Source organism: Anomaloglossus baeobatrachus, chromosome 1 (genome assembly GCF_048569485.1).
Source record: "Anomaloglossus baeobatrachus isolate aAnoBae1 chromosome 1, aAnoBae1.hap1, whole genome shotgun sequence".
NCBI lineage: Eukaryota > Metazoa > Chordata > Amphibia > Anura > Aromobatidae > Anomaloglossus > Anomaloglossus baeobatrachus.
The window spans coordinates 877,805,786-877,827,327 of record NC_134353.1 but is presented as its reverse complement, the minus strand read 5'-3'; the positions used below and the strand labels follow the sequence as shown (position 1 = coordinate 877,827,327).

General features: G+C 46.0%; 1 protein-coding gene across 2 annotated transcripts in view; it reads right to left on the bottom strand.

Annotated features, from left to right (window-relative positions):
* Positions 1-21,542, bottom strand: part of LOC142301619 (adenine nucleotide translocase lysine N-methyltransferase-like) — a 40,973-nt gene that overhangs the window by 7,957 nt on the left and 11,474 nt on the right. For both annotated transcript variants that reach the window (XM_075342648.1, XM_075342652.1), the window contains exons 2-3: positions 8,314-8,500; positions 1,234-1,338 (exon numbers count right to left, since the gene is read on the bottom strand). In XM_075342648.1, coding sequence (XP_075198763.1) covers positions 1,234-1,338; positions 8,314-8,484 — 276 coding nt within the window. In that variant the 5' untranslated portion in view covers positions 8,485-8,500. The remainder of the gene's footprint in view (positions 1-1,233; positions 1,339-8,313; positions 8,501-21,542) is intronic.

The following is a 21,542-nucleotide window of genomic DNA, read 5'->3' as shown; positions in this document are numbered from 1 at the left end:
TGGGTTAAGTCCAAAAAGCACTAAGTATAAGATTGTACGCTGCTCTGTGTGCGTTCACGAAGGAACAGAGTGATTCTTTCTGCTGATCAAAATATCGCATCTACAGTATTTCTAAAAACGTCAGCTCAGGATGCAAAAAAAATAAGCCATCATACATCCCAGAGCCCGAAAAATGAGAATGTTACGGTTTGCAGAAAACGGCTATTTTTTTTCTTCCTTATTTACGTTTCTTGGGATTAGCTAGATTGTAAGTAAAGTGGTCAGTTTTAAAGGGAACCTGTCACTGGATGTTCATAATACTTACCTAATGGTCGGTGCAGAGCAGACTCGCCAGAAGAGCATCTAAGTTCTCTTGGTCCCGCACCTCCTCTTTCGGCCATCTTTGTTCTCCTTCTGAAGCTAGTGTGGATGACGCGCTCTAGTTCATCTACACTAGCCAGCTGTGAGGTCCTGAGCAGACACACTTTGATCTGATCTGCACTGTCGGCTAGTGAAGAGGACGTAGAACGCGTCATCCACACTAGCTTCAAAAGGAGGACAAAGATGGCCGAAAGAGAAGGCGCGGACTCAGAGAACGGAGACGCCCATCCGACTAGTCTGCTCTGCACCGACCGTTAGGTAAGTATTATGAACATCCGGTGACGGATTCCCTTTAACACCTCTGGGAACAGCTGCTACATTGGTTTAAAAGTTCAAAATAGAAAAAACACATCCTTAAAGTATCACCCAAAACTAAGAAATCAATTGTCTTAAAGCTGCAACTTGTAGTAAGGAAATTTCAGTGACACATAGCAAAGTTGGAAAAGAATAGTCGAAGCACAATGGTTGGTATAGAAGAAACCTCTGATCCAATTAACTTTTTATGCACCAAGACTAATGGTCCATAGTGAGCCATCAACATATCATGGTGAACATTTGGTCAATATAATATTTAGCTCATAGTATAACAAGATACCCCACAAGGCAGATCACTGAAGCAAATTTTTTCGATTCTGCTTTGGTGAGGGACATGAAAGTCAAGAGTAGGGTTTGTAGCCTTGCCTGCACACATGCCCCTTTGTACGGTATACGAACCACGGCAGAGATTTCCACGTAGAAGATAGACAGAAATTACCAACAAAACGCTTATCATTCTGTTTACGCAGAATACTAAGAAAAGAGTATGAATCACAACCATATTTTATCTCTCTACCTACAGCTATAAAAGTTATGTCATCTAGTTCCATCTCTTACCAATCTTCCATCTCCTGATCCAAGGTCAACCAGTCTTCCTTTCCGCCCTTGCAATAGTTTTACCACATTAGCAGTTTGAGCCTTGCCAGACGGCAAGTATGGGACCTGGATAAAGATATAAATGAGAGGGACCGGGCATACCACACTCAGATCATGGACAAGAACGGTCTGTGCAACGGTGTATTCTAATTTCAGTTAATACCAGAACAATATATTGATTTTGTCTCTTTGTATTCCAGTGGTTATAACTAATGTTTTCATGTTTGAAACTTTGTTTTGTTTTTTTTTATGAAGATTTCATTCTGTGGTACATATAGTACATTAGAATTTAAATTATATACATTATAATTAAAGGGGTTGTCCCACAAACTAAGAATATTTTAATCAATAAATATAACTTGGAATAATAATAATAATAATAATAATAATAATAATAATAATAATAATAATAATAATATAGTTTCCACGATGAGATGTTTTTAACAATAAAATGTTCCTGTGCAGAGATAATCTTATAAATGTATCCCTGCTGTGTACTGTGTAATGGCCGTGTCTGACCATACGGTGACATCATCTGATCATACGACAGCTCCTGGGCCAGGGAGAAAATAAGAGTATACAGGCGGAATCGCAGCTGCTTATTTCTGTGAGGTAAAACATTGCTTTTAAACCCTTCTTCCCCGGCCTATTTTCACCTTCCTGACAAGACCAATTTTTTTTTTTTTTTTAATTCTGACCAGTGTCAATTTATGAGGAAATTACTAAGGAACGCTTCAACGGATCCCAGTGATTCCGAGCTTCTTTTATTATGACATATTGTACTTCTTGATAGCAGTAAATTTAGGATGATATTTTTGCCATTTGTGAAATTATCGGAAATTTGGCAACAATGTGAACATTTCACAACATTCAAACTTTGCATTTTTATGACCTTAAACCAGACTTATATCACACAAATTAGGTACTAAATAACATTTACCATATGTCTACTTCACATTAGCTCAATTTCTGAAACATTTTTTTTGTTAGGGAGCTAGAAGGGTTAAATGTTTTTCTTCAATTTCTCATTTTTCCAACAAAATTTACAAACCATTTTATTTAGGGAACAGATCACATTTCAAGTGAGTTTGAGGTGAAAAAAAAAAAAAAAAAATACCCAGAAGTGACCCCATTCTAAAAACTACACCCCTCCAAATCACATTCAAGAAGTTCACCCTTCAGGTGCTTAAACAGGAATATGAGCAATATGGAAGGAAAAAAATGAAAATTGTATTTTTTTTCCTACAAAAATGTTACTTTAGCCTCAAATTTTTCATTTTCACAAGAGTATCAAGAGACAATGCACAGTACAATTTGTTGTGCAATTGCTCCTGAATATGCTGATACCCCATATGTGGCGTAAAACTACTGTTTGGGCACATGGAAGGGCTTGAAAGGGAAGGAAGGCAATTTAACTTATTGAACTCAAAATTGGCTGGAATCGTTAGCGGTTGGCATGTCACGTTTGGAGAGCCCTTGATGTGTGTAAACCCAACACAAGTGACCCCATTTTGAAAACTAGACCCCTCAAGGAATTTATCTTGATGTTTGGCGAGCACCACAAAAATGTTGCTTTAACCCCAAATGTTTCATTTTCACAAGAGTAATGGGAGAAAATGGTCAAAAATTACTTAGAGGCACAGTAGAAAGTGAAGGGAAGGAGTGCCATATTCCAATTCAGATTTAGTTGGAGTGGTTTGCAGGTGCCATGTCATATTGGCAGAGCCCCTGAGGTGCCACTACAGCATAAAATCCCCACAAGTGACCCAATTTTACAACCTGCACCACTCAATGAATTCATCTAGGGGTCAAGTGAGTAAATTGACACAACAGGTGTCACAACATTTTATACTATTGGGCGGTGAAGAAAAAAATAAAACATTTTTACCATTAAAATGTTGTTTTAAATCCAGATTTCCAATTTTCACAAGGGGAACTGGTAGATAAAAAAAAAAAAAAAAAAAAGGAAGAAAATCCCCATAATGTGTTACACAATTTCTACTGAAAAAGGCAATATGTGACCATTTGACTGTGGATTAGAGATTTAGCTGGAATAGTTTGCAGACTCCATTTGCAGAGCCCCAGAATAGCAGAAACCCTCTCAAGTGACCAAATTTTGGAAACTACACCCTCTGGCAGTCTAGCAGTTCATCTATGGGTATAGTGACGATTTAGTCTCTGGAACACACCCATGAAGTGAGAACGCAGTAAATATTACATAATTAAAAATTGCAAATAAGCCCTTGTAATGCCCAGCACATTGTAGTGGCCATACAATGTGCCCGTCTTGTGGTTCTAAGACCCATAGCCCATGTGCAATTAAAAGGGCTCTCCTTGCTACCACGATGGTAAACATCTGGACGTTAACTGTGGTTTAAACAGATTTTGATGCTCAGAAGGGGGGGGGGCATTTGGATTTGGGAGTGCAACAGCATTGCAATACATTATCTGTCAGTGCTGCACAAACAAACATTTGAGATCATGTTCCTAGTATAGTCTAAAAGGCTTCCCGTAGCTTGGTGAAATGTAAGTTGTCATGACTACCTTGGGTTGCCATTGTAATGATTGGGCCCTTGCAATGACCTCACGGGGGCATTGATCTAAATGGGAGAGGGATCACAGTCCCTATCCAAGCCTCCTTAACTGTAATGATTGTGGCATTTAAGGGGTTAAACAGCTGGGGACGGCGTGGTGACCATCCATGGCTGTGAGAGCCAGGTCTCGACTGTCATATAAGTCAAGCTCCTGGTGGCAATCATACATGCACAAGCTCCTGTGCCCGCTTGATCGACAGGATATACCCGTACGTCCAAGGTCGTGAAGGGGTTAAACAGTCAGGGAAATGTTTTACCTCCCAGAAAGTAGCAGCTGCAATTCCATGTTGTTCGGTCACTATACTCCTAACTTACTTGGCCAGGAGATGTGATCTGTAGGTCAGACACGGACATTACACAACAACACAGCAGGGAAACATATTTAAGATCTCAGCACAGGAAAATAAAAATTAACAAATCCAAATTGTGGAACTTATTTTTATTCGTATGTATTGACTAAAGTGTACTTTGTTCATGGAACAATCCCTTTAAAAAAAAAAAAAGCAAAATATATAAATTTTGCTGTATTTTGTATATGCTTCCAGTGACAACCAGCAGAACTGTGAATGCAGCTCTGCTGTAAAATATAGACTGCAACTCCCAATCAGTACAAGGCAAGCAGTGTATTTACTTGAGATGAGCAAATCTTTTGAAATTTGAATTGCAGAGAATCGACTTGTTGCCAATCACAAATACTGCTAAGCTCCAATTGCCCCGAAAAAGTGTGTATAGAAGTGTGAGATCTCCTAGAACTGTACTGACCCCATTTAAAGCATTTCAACACCAACACTACCATAGTAATGTGAAAGTGACCCCAACATATGGCTATGGGTAAACGTTAATTAACACATTTAACTGATAAATATTAACGTTTTAAAAAGTTTATAAAAAATATATAATGATTTCTCTTTTGGGGCAGATGCCTGGCGTGGTGTGCATGGAAGAAGCTATTTTTTTGACATGCATTGGTCCCCCAAAAAACATACCTTTTGTTTCAACCCAGCAAGGACCGGTCTCACCAATTACTTGCACAACCAGGGGTAACTCACTCCTGCATTGGGTTCTCCCCTCTCTTCTGTGCAGATACCGCCCTCCTTTCCTCCGCTGCTGTGACAAAATCACTATCCTCCTCCTCTTCCACGTCAGTTGCCAAGTTTACCACCAAGGGCATGCGGGAGGGAACGATTCAGGATGCCGACCAGGTAATGTCACTCCCACCCATGACCTGACATATATACATACATACATATATATATATATAATATATATATATATATATAAATATAATGTTACATGCTTGAGACAAAGGTGATCCTTGACTATGGAGGGTCTCAGCCCTGGTGGCGTCATAACAGTATAGACTAGACTAGAATACAATGATAGACAAGCAGATGCTATGGACGATCTACTCACTGGCATCAGCCAAAATTGGCAATTATCCATTGCTAATTCACTTTAACAAATGTAAGGTGTTCCACACTTGAGGAGGACAATCTGCTCTGCTCGGTTGTGACAAACGCACCTGCCATACTGAATACCCTCTATGACAGTACATGGGACATGACAATACGCCCATTGCAAATTGAGCTATTTCTTGCCACTGGTCCAATCTGCTGACTTAAAAGTCCATGGGTTGAGAGTATCTGCCAGAGAAAGGACGTAGATCAGGAATGACTGAACCTAGGTATTCGGGGTGCACGTCTCTGATTGCTGATGTCCATCAGGTAGGTACTACACGAAATCATAGAATGGTAGAGTTGGAAGGGACCTTAAGGGCCATTGGGTCCAACCCCCTGTGAGTGCAGGTTTTCCCAAATCATCCCAGTTATATGTTTATCCAGCTTCATTTTGAAGATTTCCATTGATGGAGACCTCACCACCTCCCATTGTAGCCTGTTCCACTCTCTGACTGCCCTCACTGTCAGAAAGTTTTAACTAATGTCTAATCTGAATCTCCTTCCTTTAAAGGGGTTATCCGGCTTAATTTGCTTTTTTTTTATTATTTCCCTATTGGGCTACATTGGGGCAGGTAAGTAGATAGAGACCACTTACCTGCCCTGCTGTCAGCCCCTCTCCCCCGGCTCAGAGCGGTCATGTGACCGCTCCTGCCGCGATTTTGCTGTTTCCGGTCATTTCATGTCAACATGGGCAGGACCATGTTGACATGCAAATGTGGAAACAGCATGTCGCCTCCCTGCTGGGCGGGTACAGTGCGATGAGCCCGCCCCCTTCCCTGCACCCTCCCACACATTCCCCCGCACCTCCCCCTGCACTGCTGTGGGGGTCCATGACCTGGCGGCGGGGCCTGGCGGCGGCTGCCATGGTGTCAGCTCCAGCACCGGCCCCCCTGCTCAGGATCACACATTCAAATATACCGGCATCACAGATCACCGATGCCGGTACATTTGAAAGTGCTGATGAGAAGCAGCGCAGCGCTGCTTCTCATCTTGCACGCTGTCTGAGCTCTCTTCAGCACAGCGGTGACGTCACCACTGTTCTGATATGTCTAGAGCACAGACAGCGCGCGAACGTGCAGGAGCGGCGGGGACCGATGACGGGTGAGTATGTACTCCCTATGGGGTGGTGTGTGTGTGTGTGTGTGTGTGTGTGTGTGTGTGTGTGTGTGTGTGTGTGTGTGTGTATGCGGTGCACAGCCCGATGTGTGTGTATGCGGTGCAGAGCCTGATGTGGTGTGGGGTGCAGAGCCCGATGTGGTGTGGGGTGCAGAGCCCGATGTGGAGCTGTTATTTGCAATGCTGTAGTGTAGTGCCCTGCCCTGTAGTGCCCTGCCCTGTAGTGCGCTGCCCTGCAGTGCGCTGCCCTGCAGTGTCCTGTAGTGTGCTGCCCTGTAGTGTCCTGCCATGTAGTGTGCTGCCCTGTCCTGTAGTGTGCTTCCCTGTAGTGTCCTGTAATGTGCTGCCCTGCAGTGTGCTGCCCTGCAGTGTCCTGCCCTGCAGTGTCCTGCCCTGCAGTGTCCTGTAATGTGCTGCCCTGTAGTGTCCTGTCCTGTAGTGTCCTGTAATGTGCTGCCCTGTAGTGTCCTGTCCTGTAATGTACTGCCCTGTAGTGTCCTGTCCTGTAGTGTCCTGTAATGTGCTGCCCTGCAGTGTCCTGCCCTGTAGTGATCTGCCGTGTAGTGATGAGAGGTCAGTGCTGGGGCAGAATATACTGACAGGGAATGTGTGTGCAGGGGGCGGGCAGAGGGTGCAGCTGGACACTGGGGTGGGGCTGGACAGTGAGGCCGGGCGGTGCCAGCTGTGACTGGGAGGTTTGGCACAGGAAGTGGTCAGTTTGCTGGAGCTGAATGTAAACAAGAAGCTGCAGAGAATAAAGGGATAATTCAAGAGGAACAAAAGTTAGAAAACAAAAAATAACAATGTAGGGGTGATTAATATGACAATACAGCACAGATTAGCTTAAACTCAAACATTTTTGTTATGTCGGACAACCCCTTTAAGTTTCATCCCGTTGCTTCTTGTACTTTCTTATGCTAATGAGAATAGGGTAGTTCCCTCTGCACCGAGACTACCATTCAGATATTTGTAGACCGCTATTAAGTCTCCTCTTTCACAAACTAAACATTTCTTGTTCTTTTAGCCGGTCTTCATAAGGCATGGTTTGCAGACCTTCTACATTCTTGGTAGTGATCATAAATCCCTTTATGATCAATCACTGGTATTGCTGCTGGGACCTTTCCCATCTCTTCACTATCAACTGAATCTTTTTCACTACTGCAGTTATATAACATACACCACTATCTGCAGTATTTGACTCCTTATCGCTATGTCTATGTTATGACGTGTTCGCAGTATCCAGATTGACTCCAAAATGACTTCTGCATTCCCTGCCTCGGTTTTTACATAGGCAATGGTAGTCCATTTTGATTGGCTGTTTTATAACATGTCATGTTTCACGGTATTATGGGGAAGCACAGCTGGCTGCGCCTGAAGATATGCAAGCCCACTCTGGCTGATGCAATCTTATGGAATTAAACTTTTTTTTGCCAGTTTATGAGAATTGAAAAATTGTTCAAATTTGCAGAATTTATCAATAATTTTAAATGAATTAGACTCGAATTGAATCAATTTGCTCATCTCTAGTACTTACAAAGTAAACAAGTTTGTATGTCTAGTATATCAACATATATGATCTGCTCAAAAATAGACATTCCCTTTAGTGCAGGGTTCCCCAACTCCAGTCCTCAAGGCCCACCAACAGTGCATGTTTTCAGGATTTCCTTAGCATTGCACTGCTGTTGGAACCAGCACCTGGGCAGGTAATTACATTAACACCTGTGCAATACTAAGGAAATCCCAAAAACCTGCACTGTTGGTGGGCCTTGAGGACTGGAGTTGGGGACCTCTGCTTTAGTGCACTCATTTTCAGTGTTCCTCATGAAAACTGTTTTGAGCCATTAACACAACTGCATTAACCAGATAGTGCCCACCTTAAGCCTAAATGGAACTTTGCGGAAACCTGGGAAGACAAACATGGTCCATAGAGCATATACCGAGGCCGTCACACCAACTATAGCCCATGGTGCACGCGAGTTAGGCTTGTCACTAAAGAGGAATTTTGTTGATTTATCAAATAAAATAATGTCGACGTTATCTTCCATTGTTCACACAACAGCCCTGCAAGCAGAAAATGAGGCCTGGGTAATAAAGCTGCTAATAACAAACATCACACTAATTTCTCGCTTGTACGAGTATATACAATGCCTTGCAAAAGTATTTGGCTCCCTTGAATTTTTCAACCTTTTCCCACATTTCAGGCTTCAAACATAAAGATAAAAATTTTAATGTAATGGTGAAGAATCAGAATGGGAGATTTGCATCTTTAGGTGCTCCTGATGACATGAACCTCTCTGTAGGGTACAATGGCTGAAACATTACACCAAAGACCTCCTTTAAAGGGAACCTGTCAGGTCCAATATGCACCCAGAACCACGAGCAGTTCTGGGTACATACAGTAATGCTATTCCCTGCCTAACCGTCCCTGTATACACTAGCATAGATAAAGAGATCTTTAGAAAAAGTATTTCTAAAGATCTTATATTGTATGCTAATGAGCGAGGGGACTAGTGCCCTGGGTATTAGCTCCCTTAGCATGTTAGTACGCCCCTGTGGGTGTGCTAACATGCTAATGAATGTGCAGCGTCATAGGATGATCTCACCTCTCCACTGCCATCGCCGCCCGATGCTGGATTTCGGCTCAGTGCACAGTGTCATGCGCACCACTTCAGTTTGAAGTCAGGACGCGTACACCCAGCTTCATTGTGCGCATGACCGGGTCATGCGCACTGAGACGAAATCCAGCCGACTAGCAAGGGAAGCAATGCCCAGGGGACTAGTCCCCACGCTCATTAGCATACAATAAAAGATCTTTAGAAATACGTTTTCTAAAGCGCTCTTGATCTGTGTTACCAGATACAGGGACGGTTAGGCAGGGATTAGCAATATGCACCCAGAACTGCCCGCGGTTCTTGGTGCATATTGGACGTGAGAGGTTCCCTTTAAAGAGGGTTTGCCAAAATTGCAAGTTATCCTCTATCCATATCTATTGATTACTGATCCCTGGGGTGGGTCCGATCTCAAGAGTAACTCTGGTACTTAAGAGCAGGCCCCGACTTGCATGAAGCCGAGGAGCGCAGGCTCGTCCTCCATCCCATGGTTTTCTGGAAACAGCTGAGTGATGCATTTGCTTTTCTCCGGAAGTCTCAGACAGTGAATGGATTATCAGCAGATCATGTACATAGATCCGTTGAAGACGAATGTCTGCAGAGCCCAATTCTTGAGATTGAAATAGGGTCTCAGATATCAGATCCCCAGAGATCAGCAAGTTTTCACTTGTCCTTTAGATAGGGAACAGCTTCTAATTTTGGGAAAACCCCTTAGGCTATGTGCACACAGTGCGTTTTTTTGACGCTGCGTTTTTGTGCGTTTTTGGCCGCTAAAAACGCACAAAAACGCACCTGCGTCAAAAAAAGGCGGCAAAAACCGCACGCGTTTTGCCGCGATTTGGAGTGTTTTTTTGCTGCGTTTTTGCTCACTGCGTCCTTATGCGTTTTTTATCAGTGAACAAAAAAAAAAAAAGGTCTGATGTCATTTCCTTCTTCAATGTGTTCTTCATTCTCCACTAGTGTATGCAGAAGAGCAGACAGCCTCAGAACTACAAGGCTCAGCATACTCCATCCAATAGTGTATGCAGGAGAGCAGACAGCAGCTGTCGAACTACAAGGCTCAGCATCCTCCTTCCAGGACTGTATGCAGGATTTCTTTGCCCCCCCAAACAAAAAAAAAATGACGTGGGCTTCGCCATATTTTTGTATGCTAGCCGGGTACAGCGGGCAGGTACGGGCTGCCCCCAACCCCCAGCTGCCTATTTGTACCCGGCTGGGAACCAAAAATATAGGGAAGCCCTTTTTTTTTTTAAATTATTTCATGAATTTCATGAAATAATTTAAAAAAAAAATGACGTGGGCTTCGCCCAATTTTTGAGTCCAGCCGGGTACAACTAGGCAGCTGGGGATTGGAATCCACAGTGCAGGGTGCCCATGCTTTCTGGGCACCCCCGCTGTGAATTGCAGTCCCGCAGCCACCCCAGAAAATGGCGCTTTCATAGAAGCGCCATCTTCTGGCGCTGTATCCAACTCTTCCAGCTGCCCTGATGCCGGGTGGCTCGCCGGGTAATAATGGGGTTAGGGCTAGCTGTATAGCTGGCCCTAAGCCCGAAATTCATGGTGTCACGCCAATATTAGACATGGCCACCATGAATTTCTAGTAAAGATAAAAAAAAAAAACACAACACACAGAAAAATATTTTTATTAGAAATAAAACACAACACAATTAGTGACTCCATCTTTATTGAAAGAAAGAACCCCCCCTCCGCAGTAATCCTGGGTCAGGGTCCCGCGCCGTCCAATCCGGATCCAATATCATCTGATCGGTTTGCTGGAAGGCAAAGCGATCAGATGATGTGTCAGGATCAAGTGCCTGAATCCCATCACACATCAGCTGATTGTATAAAAGCCGATTATACAATCAGCAGATGCATCGGTGCAAAAAAAAAAAAAAAAAAATAATACTCACTTATGTGCTGATTACCGGCAGCTCCTGGAGCGATGGGGCGGGAGTCTGATCCCGTCCGATCGCTGCAGCAGCTGCCGGTAATCAGGGATGAAGTCTCCTGACGCATCCGCTGATACCGGCCGGGCGCCCGCGTCACCGCGATACTTACGATCAGCTGATTCGTCAGGTGACTGCATCAGGTGATCCATCGCCAGGTCCTGCATCCATCGGAGGTTTCCCGGCCGTCTACACACAGCCGGAGCGGGGGTGGCGATACCGTGAGAGGAGATGGGAGCGGGCATGGCACCGGGGAGTCTGCAGACAGGTGAGTATAACTTTTTTTTTTTTTTTCTACTGTTAACTTTTGTTTTCGCAGCCGCTTCCACCTCCTGCCTGTACATGGCGCCGCACGGCAGCAGACATGCACAGGACGGGAGGTGGACGCGGCGGTGACGGTACCGGGAGGATTCACGCTTCTGTATATACTGACAGAAGGAATCCTCTTCCTGTACACGTCACTTTACTACCCACCTCCTGCGTTTATAGCTGCGTTTTTGGTCTTAGAAACGCACCAAAACGCAGCTATTTGCGTTTCTCATTGCGTCTTTCAACATCCCATTGCACTCAATGGATGAAAAGCGCAGTGAAAAACGCGGGAATAATTGACATGCTGCGTTTTTGTGGTCACCACAAAAACGCAGCTGAAAAAAAACGCTGTGTGGGGACAGCAAAAATGAAAACTCATAGACTTTGCTGGGGAAGCAAAGTCATGCAGTTTTGAGGCCAAAAACGCACCCGAAAAACGCGCAAAAACGCCGAGAAAAACTGTGTGCACATAGCCTTAGAGTAATTTCGATGAAGAGATGGCTCATGTAAGCGACCTATCAGATCAGGACCTCAGCTGGTAATTAAAATGATCTCCCTCTTCTGCGCAGACGTATATATCAAGCAGAATAAGAAGCCAAGTATGTTCAGTTTTATCCAGACCGAATCTTCCTGATTTGGGCTCTGTATGGCATAATTTTTAATTTTAAATCAAACACCTGAGATACAATTGAAGCGGAGACTTTCAGGTTTAATTAATAGGGGTTAAACGAAAATATCCTGTGAAACGTTTAGGAACTGTAACCATTTGTTTTCTACAAATCCTCCTCATTTCAGGGGCGGAATTGGACAAATTAAATTTACCATAAATAAAATATTTTTAATACTTTGCAGAGAATCTTTTGCAACAAATAATTGCCTAAAGTCTGGAAGCCAGGGACGCCCCCATAAACATTAAACCAGCAATGGATCTGCAAAAGCTAATATGGGACAAATTAGTCTATGTAACCAGACCATCAAACATGTTCACATGGAGTGGATTTTGCCACCGGACATCCTGTTCCGCACAGATTGTTTAGATGACATTTGTTAACATCGTATTATTCACTCTACTACTACTGTAAATGAAGGTCCAAACATAAATCTGCACAACCAAACGGAACGGTTTTTGATATGACCTTCAATGTGGAAATGCTGCAGACTTTACCCTTTATATTGCAATGGCTGAAATCCACAGTTAAAAAATTAAGCATTGATTTAAGGCCCCGTTACACACAACGACGTATACGATATATCGCCGGGGTCACAGATTCCGTGACGCACATCCGGCATCGTTAGCGACGTTGTTGCGTATAACACCAACGAATGGCTGTTAACGATCAAAAATACTCACCTTATCGTTGATAGTTGACACGTCGTTCATTTTCAAAACATCGTTGACTGTTGCAGGACGGAGGTTGTTCGTCATTCCCGAGTCAGCACACATCGCTATGTGTGACACCTCGGGAACGACGAACTACAGCTTACCTGCGGCCCCGGCAATGAGGAAGGAAGGAGGTGGGCGGGATGTTATGGCCACTCATCTCCGCCCCTATTGGGCGACCGCTTAGTGACGCCGCATGAACCACCCCCTTAGAAAGGAGGCAGTTCGCCGGCAACAGCGACATCGCTAGGCAGGTAAGTCCATGTGACGGCTCCTAACGATTTGGTGCGCCACGGGCAGCGATTTGCCCGTGACGCACAAAAAACGGGGGCGGGTGCTTTCACCAGTGATATCACTAGCGATATTTCTGCATGTAAAGCCCCCTTTACACCAAGGGTGGGGTGCCCTTTTTTCTGCCAGGGGCCATTTGGAAATTTCTACATAATTCCGAGGCTGCATAAAGTTATCAACTTGAAAATGATCCTGCAATGTTTTGTCAAACAAATGAACTCACTGTGGTGGCTGGAGCTGCTTCTCTTTTGTGCGACTGTGATATTAGGCGATATTGTTTTTGTGTTTTTATCTTTCTTTATTCTATCCCACCCTCTCCTGTATTGAGCTGCAGTAATGCAAATTTCCCCACTGTGGGATCAATAAAGTTTTATCTTATCTTCTCTTGATCTTGTTACTTCTCACAACTGCTTTTCCAGGTTTCAGTTGACTGGGACTGCTGCATATACATCACAGGAGGGGGACCGAGGCATATACATCACAGGAGGGGCACAGAGGCATATACATCACAGGAGGGGAAAGAGGCATATACATCATAGGAGAGTGTTGGGAGGAATATAGATCACGGGGGGCTGGGAGGAACATACATCACTAGGAAAGCTGCGGGGCATAGACGTGGCTGTCGGGCATTAACATCACGGGGCTCAAACATCACTGGTGGGAAGCACAGACATTGCTGGGTGTATATACATAGCTGGTGGGAAGCACAGACATTGCTGGGTGTATATACATAGCTGGTGGGAAGCACAGACATTGCTGGGTGTATATACATAGCTGGTTGGAAGCACAGAGAGCGCAGGGAGAGCCCGGGGGGCACAGAGAGCGCTGGGAGAGCCCGGGGGGCACAGAGAGCGCTGGGAGAGCCCGGGGGCACAGAGAGCGCTGGGAGAGCCCGGGGGCACAGAGAGCGCTGGGAGAGCCCGGGGGGCACAGAGAGCGCTGGGAGAGGCTAGGGTAGCCATTCCTCCTCTGTGGGACCGGAGCGCATCTTGTGTCTACCCCATCCACAAATTATGTCCTCATACTGGCACTGGCCAGCGTGGGGATGTAATCCTTCGGTGCAGGAATCGCAGGGTAACGCTGCATGTGGGGTTTAAAGGGCAGGTAGCCAGCAAGATGCGACTGCCGCCGCACCGCTGTGGTCCTTGGGAAACTGCCCGGGGGCCGCAGAAAAAGTCATTGCAGGTCACATACGGCGCGCGGGCCAGAGGCTCCCCACCCCAGATTTACACGGTGCACAAGCACGTGAAAAAAAAAAAAAAAAAAAAAAGGTACAGGTGTCAACAGTGTTCAGGAGTCCATTTTTCCTATCAGTGTTTTTCACAGATGGATAAATAAGTTTCAAAGTGTCTATACGTTTCAATGTTATCACATGGTTGGCACATAAATGTCATCCGTGTGCTGTGCATGTTTTTCAAGGACCCTATAAACTTGAATTGGCACTTTTATCTGATATCAGAATAAAAAAATAAGAAGACATATGATAGCACCATAGATTATAATGGGTACATGTTGTATCCATGAAAAACCCAAATACAACATGGACGTGCAAAACAAGCATCTGAATGAGGCCTTAAGAGAATATCTGTGTGTGCATAATCATCGGGTAACTATTAAGACCCCGTCACACGCAACGACGTATCTAACGATATATCGCTGGGGTCACGGATTCTGTGATGCACATCCAGCATCGTTAGCGACGTCGTTGCATGTGACACCAACGAGTGGCCGTTAACGATCAAAAATGCCTTATCGTCCATCTTTGACACGTCATTCATTTTCCAAAAATTGTTGATTGTTGAGGACGCAGGTTGTTAGTCATTCCCGAGGCAGCACACAACGCTACATGTGACACCTCGGGAACGACGAACTAAAGCTTACCTGCGGCCGCCGGCAATGAGGAAGGAAGGAGGTGGGCGGGATGTTACGGCCGTTCATCTCTGCCCCTCCGCTTCTATTGGGCGGCCGCTTAGTGGCGCCGCTGTGATGCCGCATGAACCGCCCCCTTATAAAGGAGGCGGTTCGCTGGCAACAGCCACATCACTAGGCAGGTAAGTCCGTGTCACGGCTCCTAACAATATTGTGCGCCACAGGCAGCGATTTTCCCGTGACGCATAAATGACGGGGGCGGGTACGCTCGCTAACGATATCGCTGCGTGTGACGGGGCCTTTAGTCAATGTTGCCATTATCAGGATCAGTTGAGGTTTTGATGCTGTAGAATTTCTGCACCAACTCCGCAACTTAGTTTACTTGCGTTTTTTAATTACATTTTTGTGTTGTTTTTACACAGTATTTTTATTGCACTTTTGAAGCTGCGTTTTTTGTCTTTGTCTGGAGTGTTATTCCTTAACTATAGTGGATTTGTTTTTGAAGCTTCTTGGTATTAACATTAAGTGCAGATTACATGCGTTTTTGGTGCATTTACACCACGTAAACACACTAAAAACGCAACTGTGTCTTTTACCTTCAAATTTTTCGCATCTACTGTAAGGGGCACTTTGCACACTACAACATCGCAAGCCGATGCTTGCGATGCCGAGTGCGATAGTCCCCGCCCCCGTAACAGCTGCGATAGCATGGTGATAGCTGGCGTAGCGAACATTCACATGCACTCACCTGTCCTCCAACGTCGCTCTAGCCGGCGACCTGCCTCTTTATTAAGGGGGCGGATCGTGCGGCGTCATAGCGACGTCACACGGCAGGCGGCCAATAGAAGCGGAGGGGTGGAGCTGAGTGGGACGTAAACATCCCGCCCACCTCCTTCCTTCCGCATTGCTGGCGTGAGCCGCAGGTAGGAGATGTTCCTCGCTCCTGCGGCTTCATACACAGCGATGTGTGCTGCCACTGGAACGAGGAACAACATCTTAACATCGGTCATTTCCAAATTATGGAAATGACCGACGCTACACCGATGATACGATTACGACGATTTTGCGCTCGTTAATTATATCAAAAAGGCTTTAAACACTAAGATATCGCCTACGACGCCGGATGTGCGTCACATTCAATTTGAACCCACCGACATCGCACCTGAAAACTGAACGCTCTCACAAGAAAAGTTAACATGCTGTGGATTGGAAAAACGCACTACAGGTCAGTTTACTCGGCATGAAAAAGAAGCACAGGTGGGGGGGGGGGGGGGGACATAAGATTTCTATAACTCCATCCACTCTGCTTGTAATGTAAAACACTGGGGTTTGGAAACATCAAAAATACCCTACATCCGCAACACAAGTTAGGCTGGGTTCACATGTCCTGTAGTCATCAGTTATTACGGATCTGTTAGAGATCCATTTGCAAAAAAGTTCTGCAAATACAACTTTTTTTGTCCGTTGTTAAATAACGGATATCGATTGGATCAGTTTTTAACATGTGGAGTCTATGGACAATAGATCTATTATCAGATTGCTATTTATTATCAATTTGTAACAAATAATATATTCATTCACTTATATAGCGCTATTAATTCCACACTGCTTTACATACATCAGAAACACTGTCCCCATAGGGAATTTAGATTGTGAGCCCCAATCAGTATGTTTTTGGAATATGGGAGAAAACCGGAGTACCTGGAGGAAACCCACGCAAACACGGGGAGAACATACAAACTCCTTGCAGATGCTGTCCTTAGTGGGACTAGAACCCAGGACCCCAGCGCTGCAAGGTTGCAGTGCTAACCACTGAGCCACCGTGCCGCCCAACAGATCCATTACAAATGCAAGTACAACGGATGGAGAAATAGCAATCGGTTAACGGATTTGTTTTCCATAGACTCCAATGTTTTAAAAAAAAAAAAAAATGGATCAAGCAGAAATCAGTTTCCCAACGGATCTTTTTTAACGGCTGACTACAGGACATGTGAACTTAGCCTAACACTGATCATGGGAAAGAACACTTAATATGCATAATTATGCAACTAAATAAAAAAAAAAGTTACATTTTCCCATCGCAAATGTTTATTTTAATCAGTTAAAGGAGTTATCCGACATACACTCCAAAAAAAATTGTAAGCTAATCTGTGCTGTATTGTCATATAAATCACCCCTACATTGTTAGTTCTTGTTTTCTAACTTTTGTTCCTCTTGAATTCACACTTTATTCTCTGCAGCTCTTGTTTACATTCAGCTCCAACAAACATGACAATTTCCTGTATTCTTGGTTGCCAAACCTCAGTCAGAGCTGGCACCACCCAGCCTCAGTGTCCAGGAACGCCCCCTGCCCGGCCTCAGTGTACAGGAACGCCCCCTGCCCGGCCTCAGTGTACAGGAACGCCCCCTGCCCGGCCTCAGTGTACAGGAACGCCCCCTGCCCGGCCTCAGTGTACAGGAACGCCCCCTGCCCGGCCTCAGTGTACAGGAACGCCCCCTGCCCGGCCTCAGTGTACAGGAACGCCCCCTGCCCGGCCTCAGTGTACAGGAACGCCCCCTGCCCGGCCTCAGTGTACAGGAACGCCCCCTGCCCTCCCTCTGCACATTCAATGGCTGTCGGTATTCTGCCCAGCACTGACCTCTCAGCATGTGACAGAGCAGAGATCCAGCTTCTCTCATCTGTGACACAGCAATCACCTCACATCCCATCCACAATGGTAACAGAAAGAGTTGTTACATGTTCCTCACCCCTTATAGATAAATGAATACTGTGTAAGGCAGACTATATATAGCACCCAATGTGAGTCTATAGTAGATATATACGCCATGTATGTATGGTACATGTGTGTGTGTGTGCGTGGCTTGTGTCATATAGTTATGTGTATATATATATATATATATATATATATATATATATATATATATATATATATATATATGCACATAGATACTAACACTGTCCTTTGATACTATAGTAACCAATCACAGCTGAGATTAATAAGCTGTAGTTCCAGGCTCCATTCACTTTAATGGAGTCATGTTTTTTGGAGAGTGACTGTAAAGCGCAGGGTTAAATTTTCATGTGAAACCGTAGTCTACGACGTTCCCTGGGTCACATGGGTCATCTGTGCAAAAAAACGTTATTGTAAATGAGAGCGGATTCCTTTAGCGGACAAACACACACACACGGTGGATGCAGCGGTGGCCGCGGGTAACCTCAGTGACAGCTCAGCTGATCGCGATACTCACCTCATTTGCTGTGTGGAGCTGACAGGAGCGGCGGCTGAGTAGCGCGATCAGCTGGACTGTCACTGAGGTTACCCGCGGCCACCGCTGCATCCAGGTAACCTCAGTGACAGCTCAGCCGATCGCGCGGCTGTCTTCATTAGCTGCGTGGAGGTGACCGGAGCGGCGGTGTATTCTGCAGCTCCTGTCACCTGCATGCAGCAGAGCTGGATGCGACGCTGGAGGAACGTGGATTACGCTGGACATGGAGGGCTTTGTTGTGGGTAATAAATTGGTAATGAGGGTATTTGTTAGTGTTTTTTATTTCTAATAAAGGATTTTTTCAGGTGTGTGTGTTTATTTACTGTAATTTACAGATTAATCATGGAAGGTATCTCATAGACGCCTGACATGATTAATCTAGGATTTAGTGGCAGCTATGGGCTGCCAATAACTCCTTATTACCCCGATTTGCCAACGCAACAGGGCAAATCGGGAAGAGCCGGGTACAGCCCCAGAACTGTCGCATCTAATGTATGCGGTAATTCTGGGCGGCGCTGGCTGATATTGTTAGGCTGGGGGGCTCCCCATAACGTGGGGCTACCCATCCTGAGAATACCAGCCTTCAGCCTTATGGCTTTATCTGGCTAGTATTAAAATAGGGGGGACCGCACGCCGGATTTTTTAATTATTTATTTATTTATTTTACTGCACAGTATAGACACGCCCACCGGCTGCTGTGATTGGGTGCAGTGAGACACCTGTCACTCAGCGTGGGGGCGTGTCTCACTGCAACCAATCATAGGCGCCTGTGGGCGGGGAAAAGCAGGGAATACGAGATTGTTTAATGAGCGGCCGGCTTTTTCAAAAAAGGAAAAGCCGCTGGAGCAGTGTGAACGCCGTGCAGCGCCGCGCCGGGGATCGGTGAGTATGAGAGAGGGGGGGAAACTTCAGTCACTCGGGGGATTAGCGGTCACCGGTGAATCCTTCACAGGTGACCGCTAATCATGACGCTACGCAGACAGAGCCGTGTAGTCGCTGTAAAGTCCCCTTTACACACTGAGACTTTGCTGCACAGCGGGAAACAAAGGAACAAAGAATGGTCCTGAACGATTTCTAGCGATCACAACTTCACAGCAGAGGCCAGGTCGCTGATGTGTTTCACACACTGCAATGTCACTGGGGAGGTCGCTGTAACGTCACAAAACCGGTGACGTTACAGCGATGTCGTTTGCGATGTTGCAGTGTGTAAAGCCACCTTTAGTGCCTTTCATGTGGCACTACGGGGTGCTTAGCCTTGTATTTAGCCAATAAATAAAGAATTAATAAAAAAAAAAAAACGACGTGAGGTCCCCCTTATCTTTTGTAGCCAGCTAGGGTAAAGCAGACGGCTGCAGCCTGCAGACCACAGCTGGCAGCTTCACCTTGGCTGGTAATCCAAAACAGAGGGCACCCCACACTGTTATTTAAAATTAAATAAATAATTAAAAACAAAAAACGTGGGGTCCCCCCCAAATTGGATCACCAGCCAAGGTAAAGCGGACAGCTGTGGTCTGTTATTCTCAGACTAGGGAGGTCCACCGTTATTGGACACTCCCCAGCCTAAAAATAGCAGGCTACAGCTGCCCCAGAAGTGGCGCATCCATTGGACGTGCCAATCCTGGCGCTTTGCCCCAGCTCATCCCGCGCCCTGGTGCGTTGGCAAACGGGGTAATATATGGGGTTGATGCCAGATGTGTAATGTCACCTGGCATCAAGCCCTGGGGTTTGTGAGGTCAGGCGTCTATCAGATACCCGACATCACCAACTCAGTCAGTAAGAAATAAAAAATAGACAACAAAAAAATTTTTATTTGAAAAAACACTCCCCACATTCCCTCTTTCAACAATTTATTGACAAGAACAATCAAATCCGGGTCCGGCGTAATCCAATAAGGGTGTCGCACGGCGATCCATACCATAGTCAATGAGACTCCCAGTCAATGAAGAACAAAATGTTCTCCATTGGCTGGGAGAGCCGTGCAGTGACCTGAGCTAACATCAATAGGTCAGCCCAGGTCACTGCAGGGGATGCCGAGCGCTGCCGTCAGGAGGTTAGATGAGATCATTACCTGCAGTAACGATCTCCTGCTCTCCTGACGTCAGCGCTGTCACTGACTTCTATGCCCGCCGCGTTCTACGCAGTATCGCGAGAGCCCGTGACGTCACTGCTAGTGACAGTCTCGGGCCGCCCGCGAGACGGGCAGAGAAGGCAGTGACCGCGGTGACGTCAGGAGGCAGGAGATCGTTACTGCAGGTAATTATGTCATCTAATCTAACCTGCAGCTACATGTGCAGAGAGCAGGGAGCCGCGCACACTGGTCGCTGGCTCCCTGCTCTCCTAGCTACAGTACACATCGGGTTAATTAACCCGATGTGTACTGCAGCTACATGTCACAGAGCAGGAGCCGGCGCTGGCAGCGAGAGCTGGTAACGAAGGTAAATATCGGGTAACCACCTTGGTTACCCGATGTTTACCTTGGTTACAGCTTACCGCAGCTGCCTGATGCCGGCTCCTGCTGGCTTCATTTCGTCGCTCTCTCGCTGTCACACACAGCGATCTGTGCGTCACAGCGGGAGAGCGTCAGTGTCCCGCTCCCTGCCAGCCCCGCGGCGTGAGAAGCTGCAGATACTGCGGGCAGACACTGACATTGCAGTGCGGGCAGCTGCGGGGCTGGCAGGGAGCGGGACACAGACTGCACGGGCAGTGAAGCAGCGCTCGTCATCCCCGCGGATGCACGCACTGCAGGCTGAGAATGAGAGGCAGCTTATACTGCAGAGGGGGGCAAAAACTGACAGGGGGGGTGGGGCGGGGGTGGGTGAAATGGGGGGGGGGGGGGGAACAGTTCCCAGGGCGTCAGGCAGTAAACATAATAAAGCGCTGGGGACACAGCGCTGGCAGTGTATCTGACAACAAGTGTTCCTTGCCTTATTGAACTGGACACTGACTCAGCTGCAATTCAGGGCGCACGTAGCTGGGCACAGGAGGCGGAGGAGGGAGACTACGGAGTGTGTGGGAGGTTGCGGTGAGAGTACGGGGTGCGGGGGAATGTGTGGGAGGGGGCAGGGAACGGGGGCGGTTACTCCACACACTGTACAGCCCAGCAGGGAGGCACAAGCTGTTCCAGATTTGCATGTCAACATGGCCCTGCCCATGTAGACGTGCAAAGGCCGGAAGCAGCAAAATCGCGGCAGGAGGGGTCACATGACCGCTCTGAGCCGGGGGAGAGGGGCTGACAGCGGGGCAGGTAAGTGGTCTCTATCTACTTACCTGCCCCAATGTAGCCCAATAGTGTAATAATGAAAAAAAGTCAAAAGAAGCCGGATAACCCCTTTAAAAGTCAGAATAATAACCAAAACAACTCAAATGTACAAAAAAAAAATTCAGAAAATTTTTTTTTATATATATCAGTGACCAATACAGCCTCTTTTTAC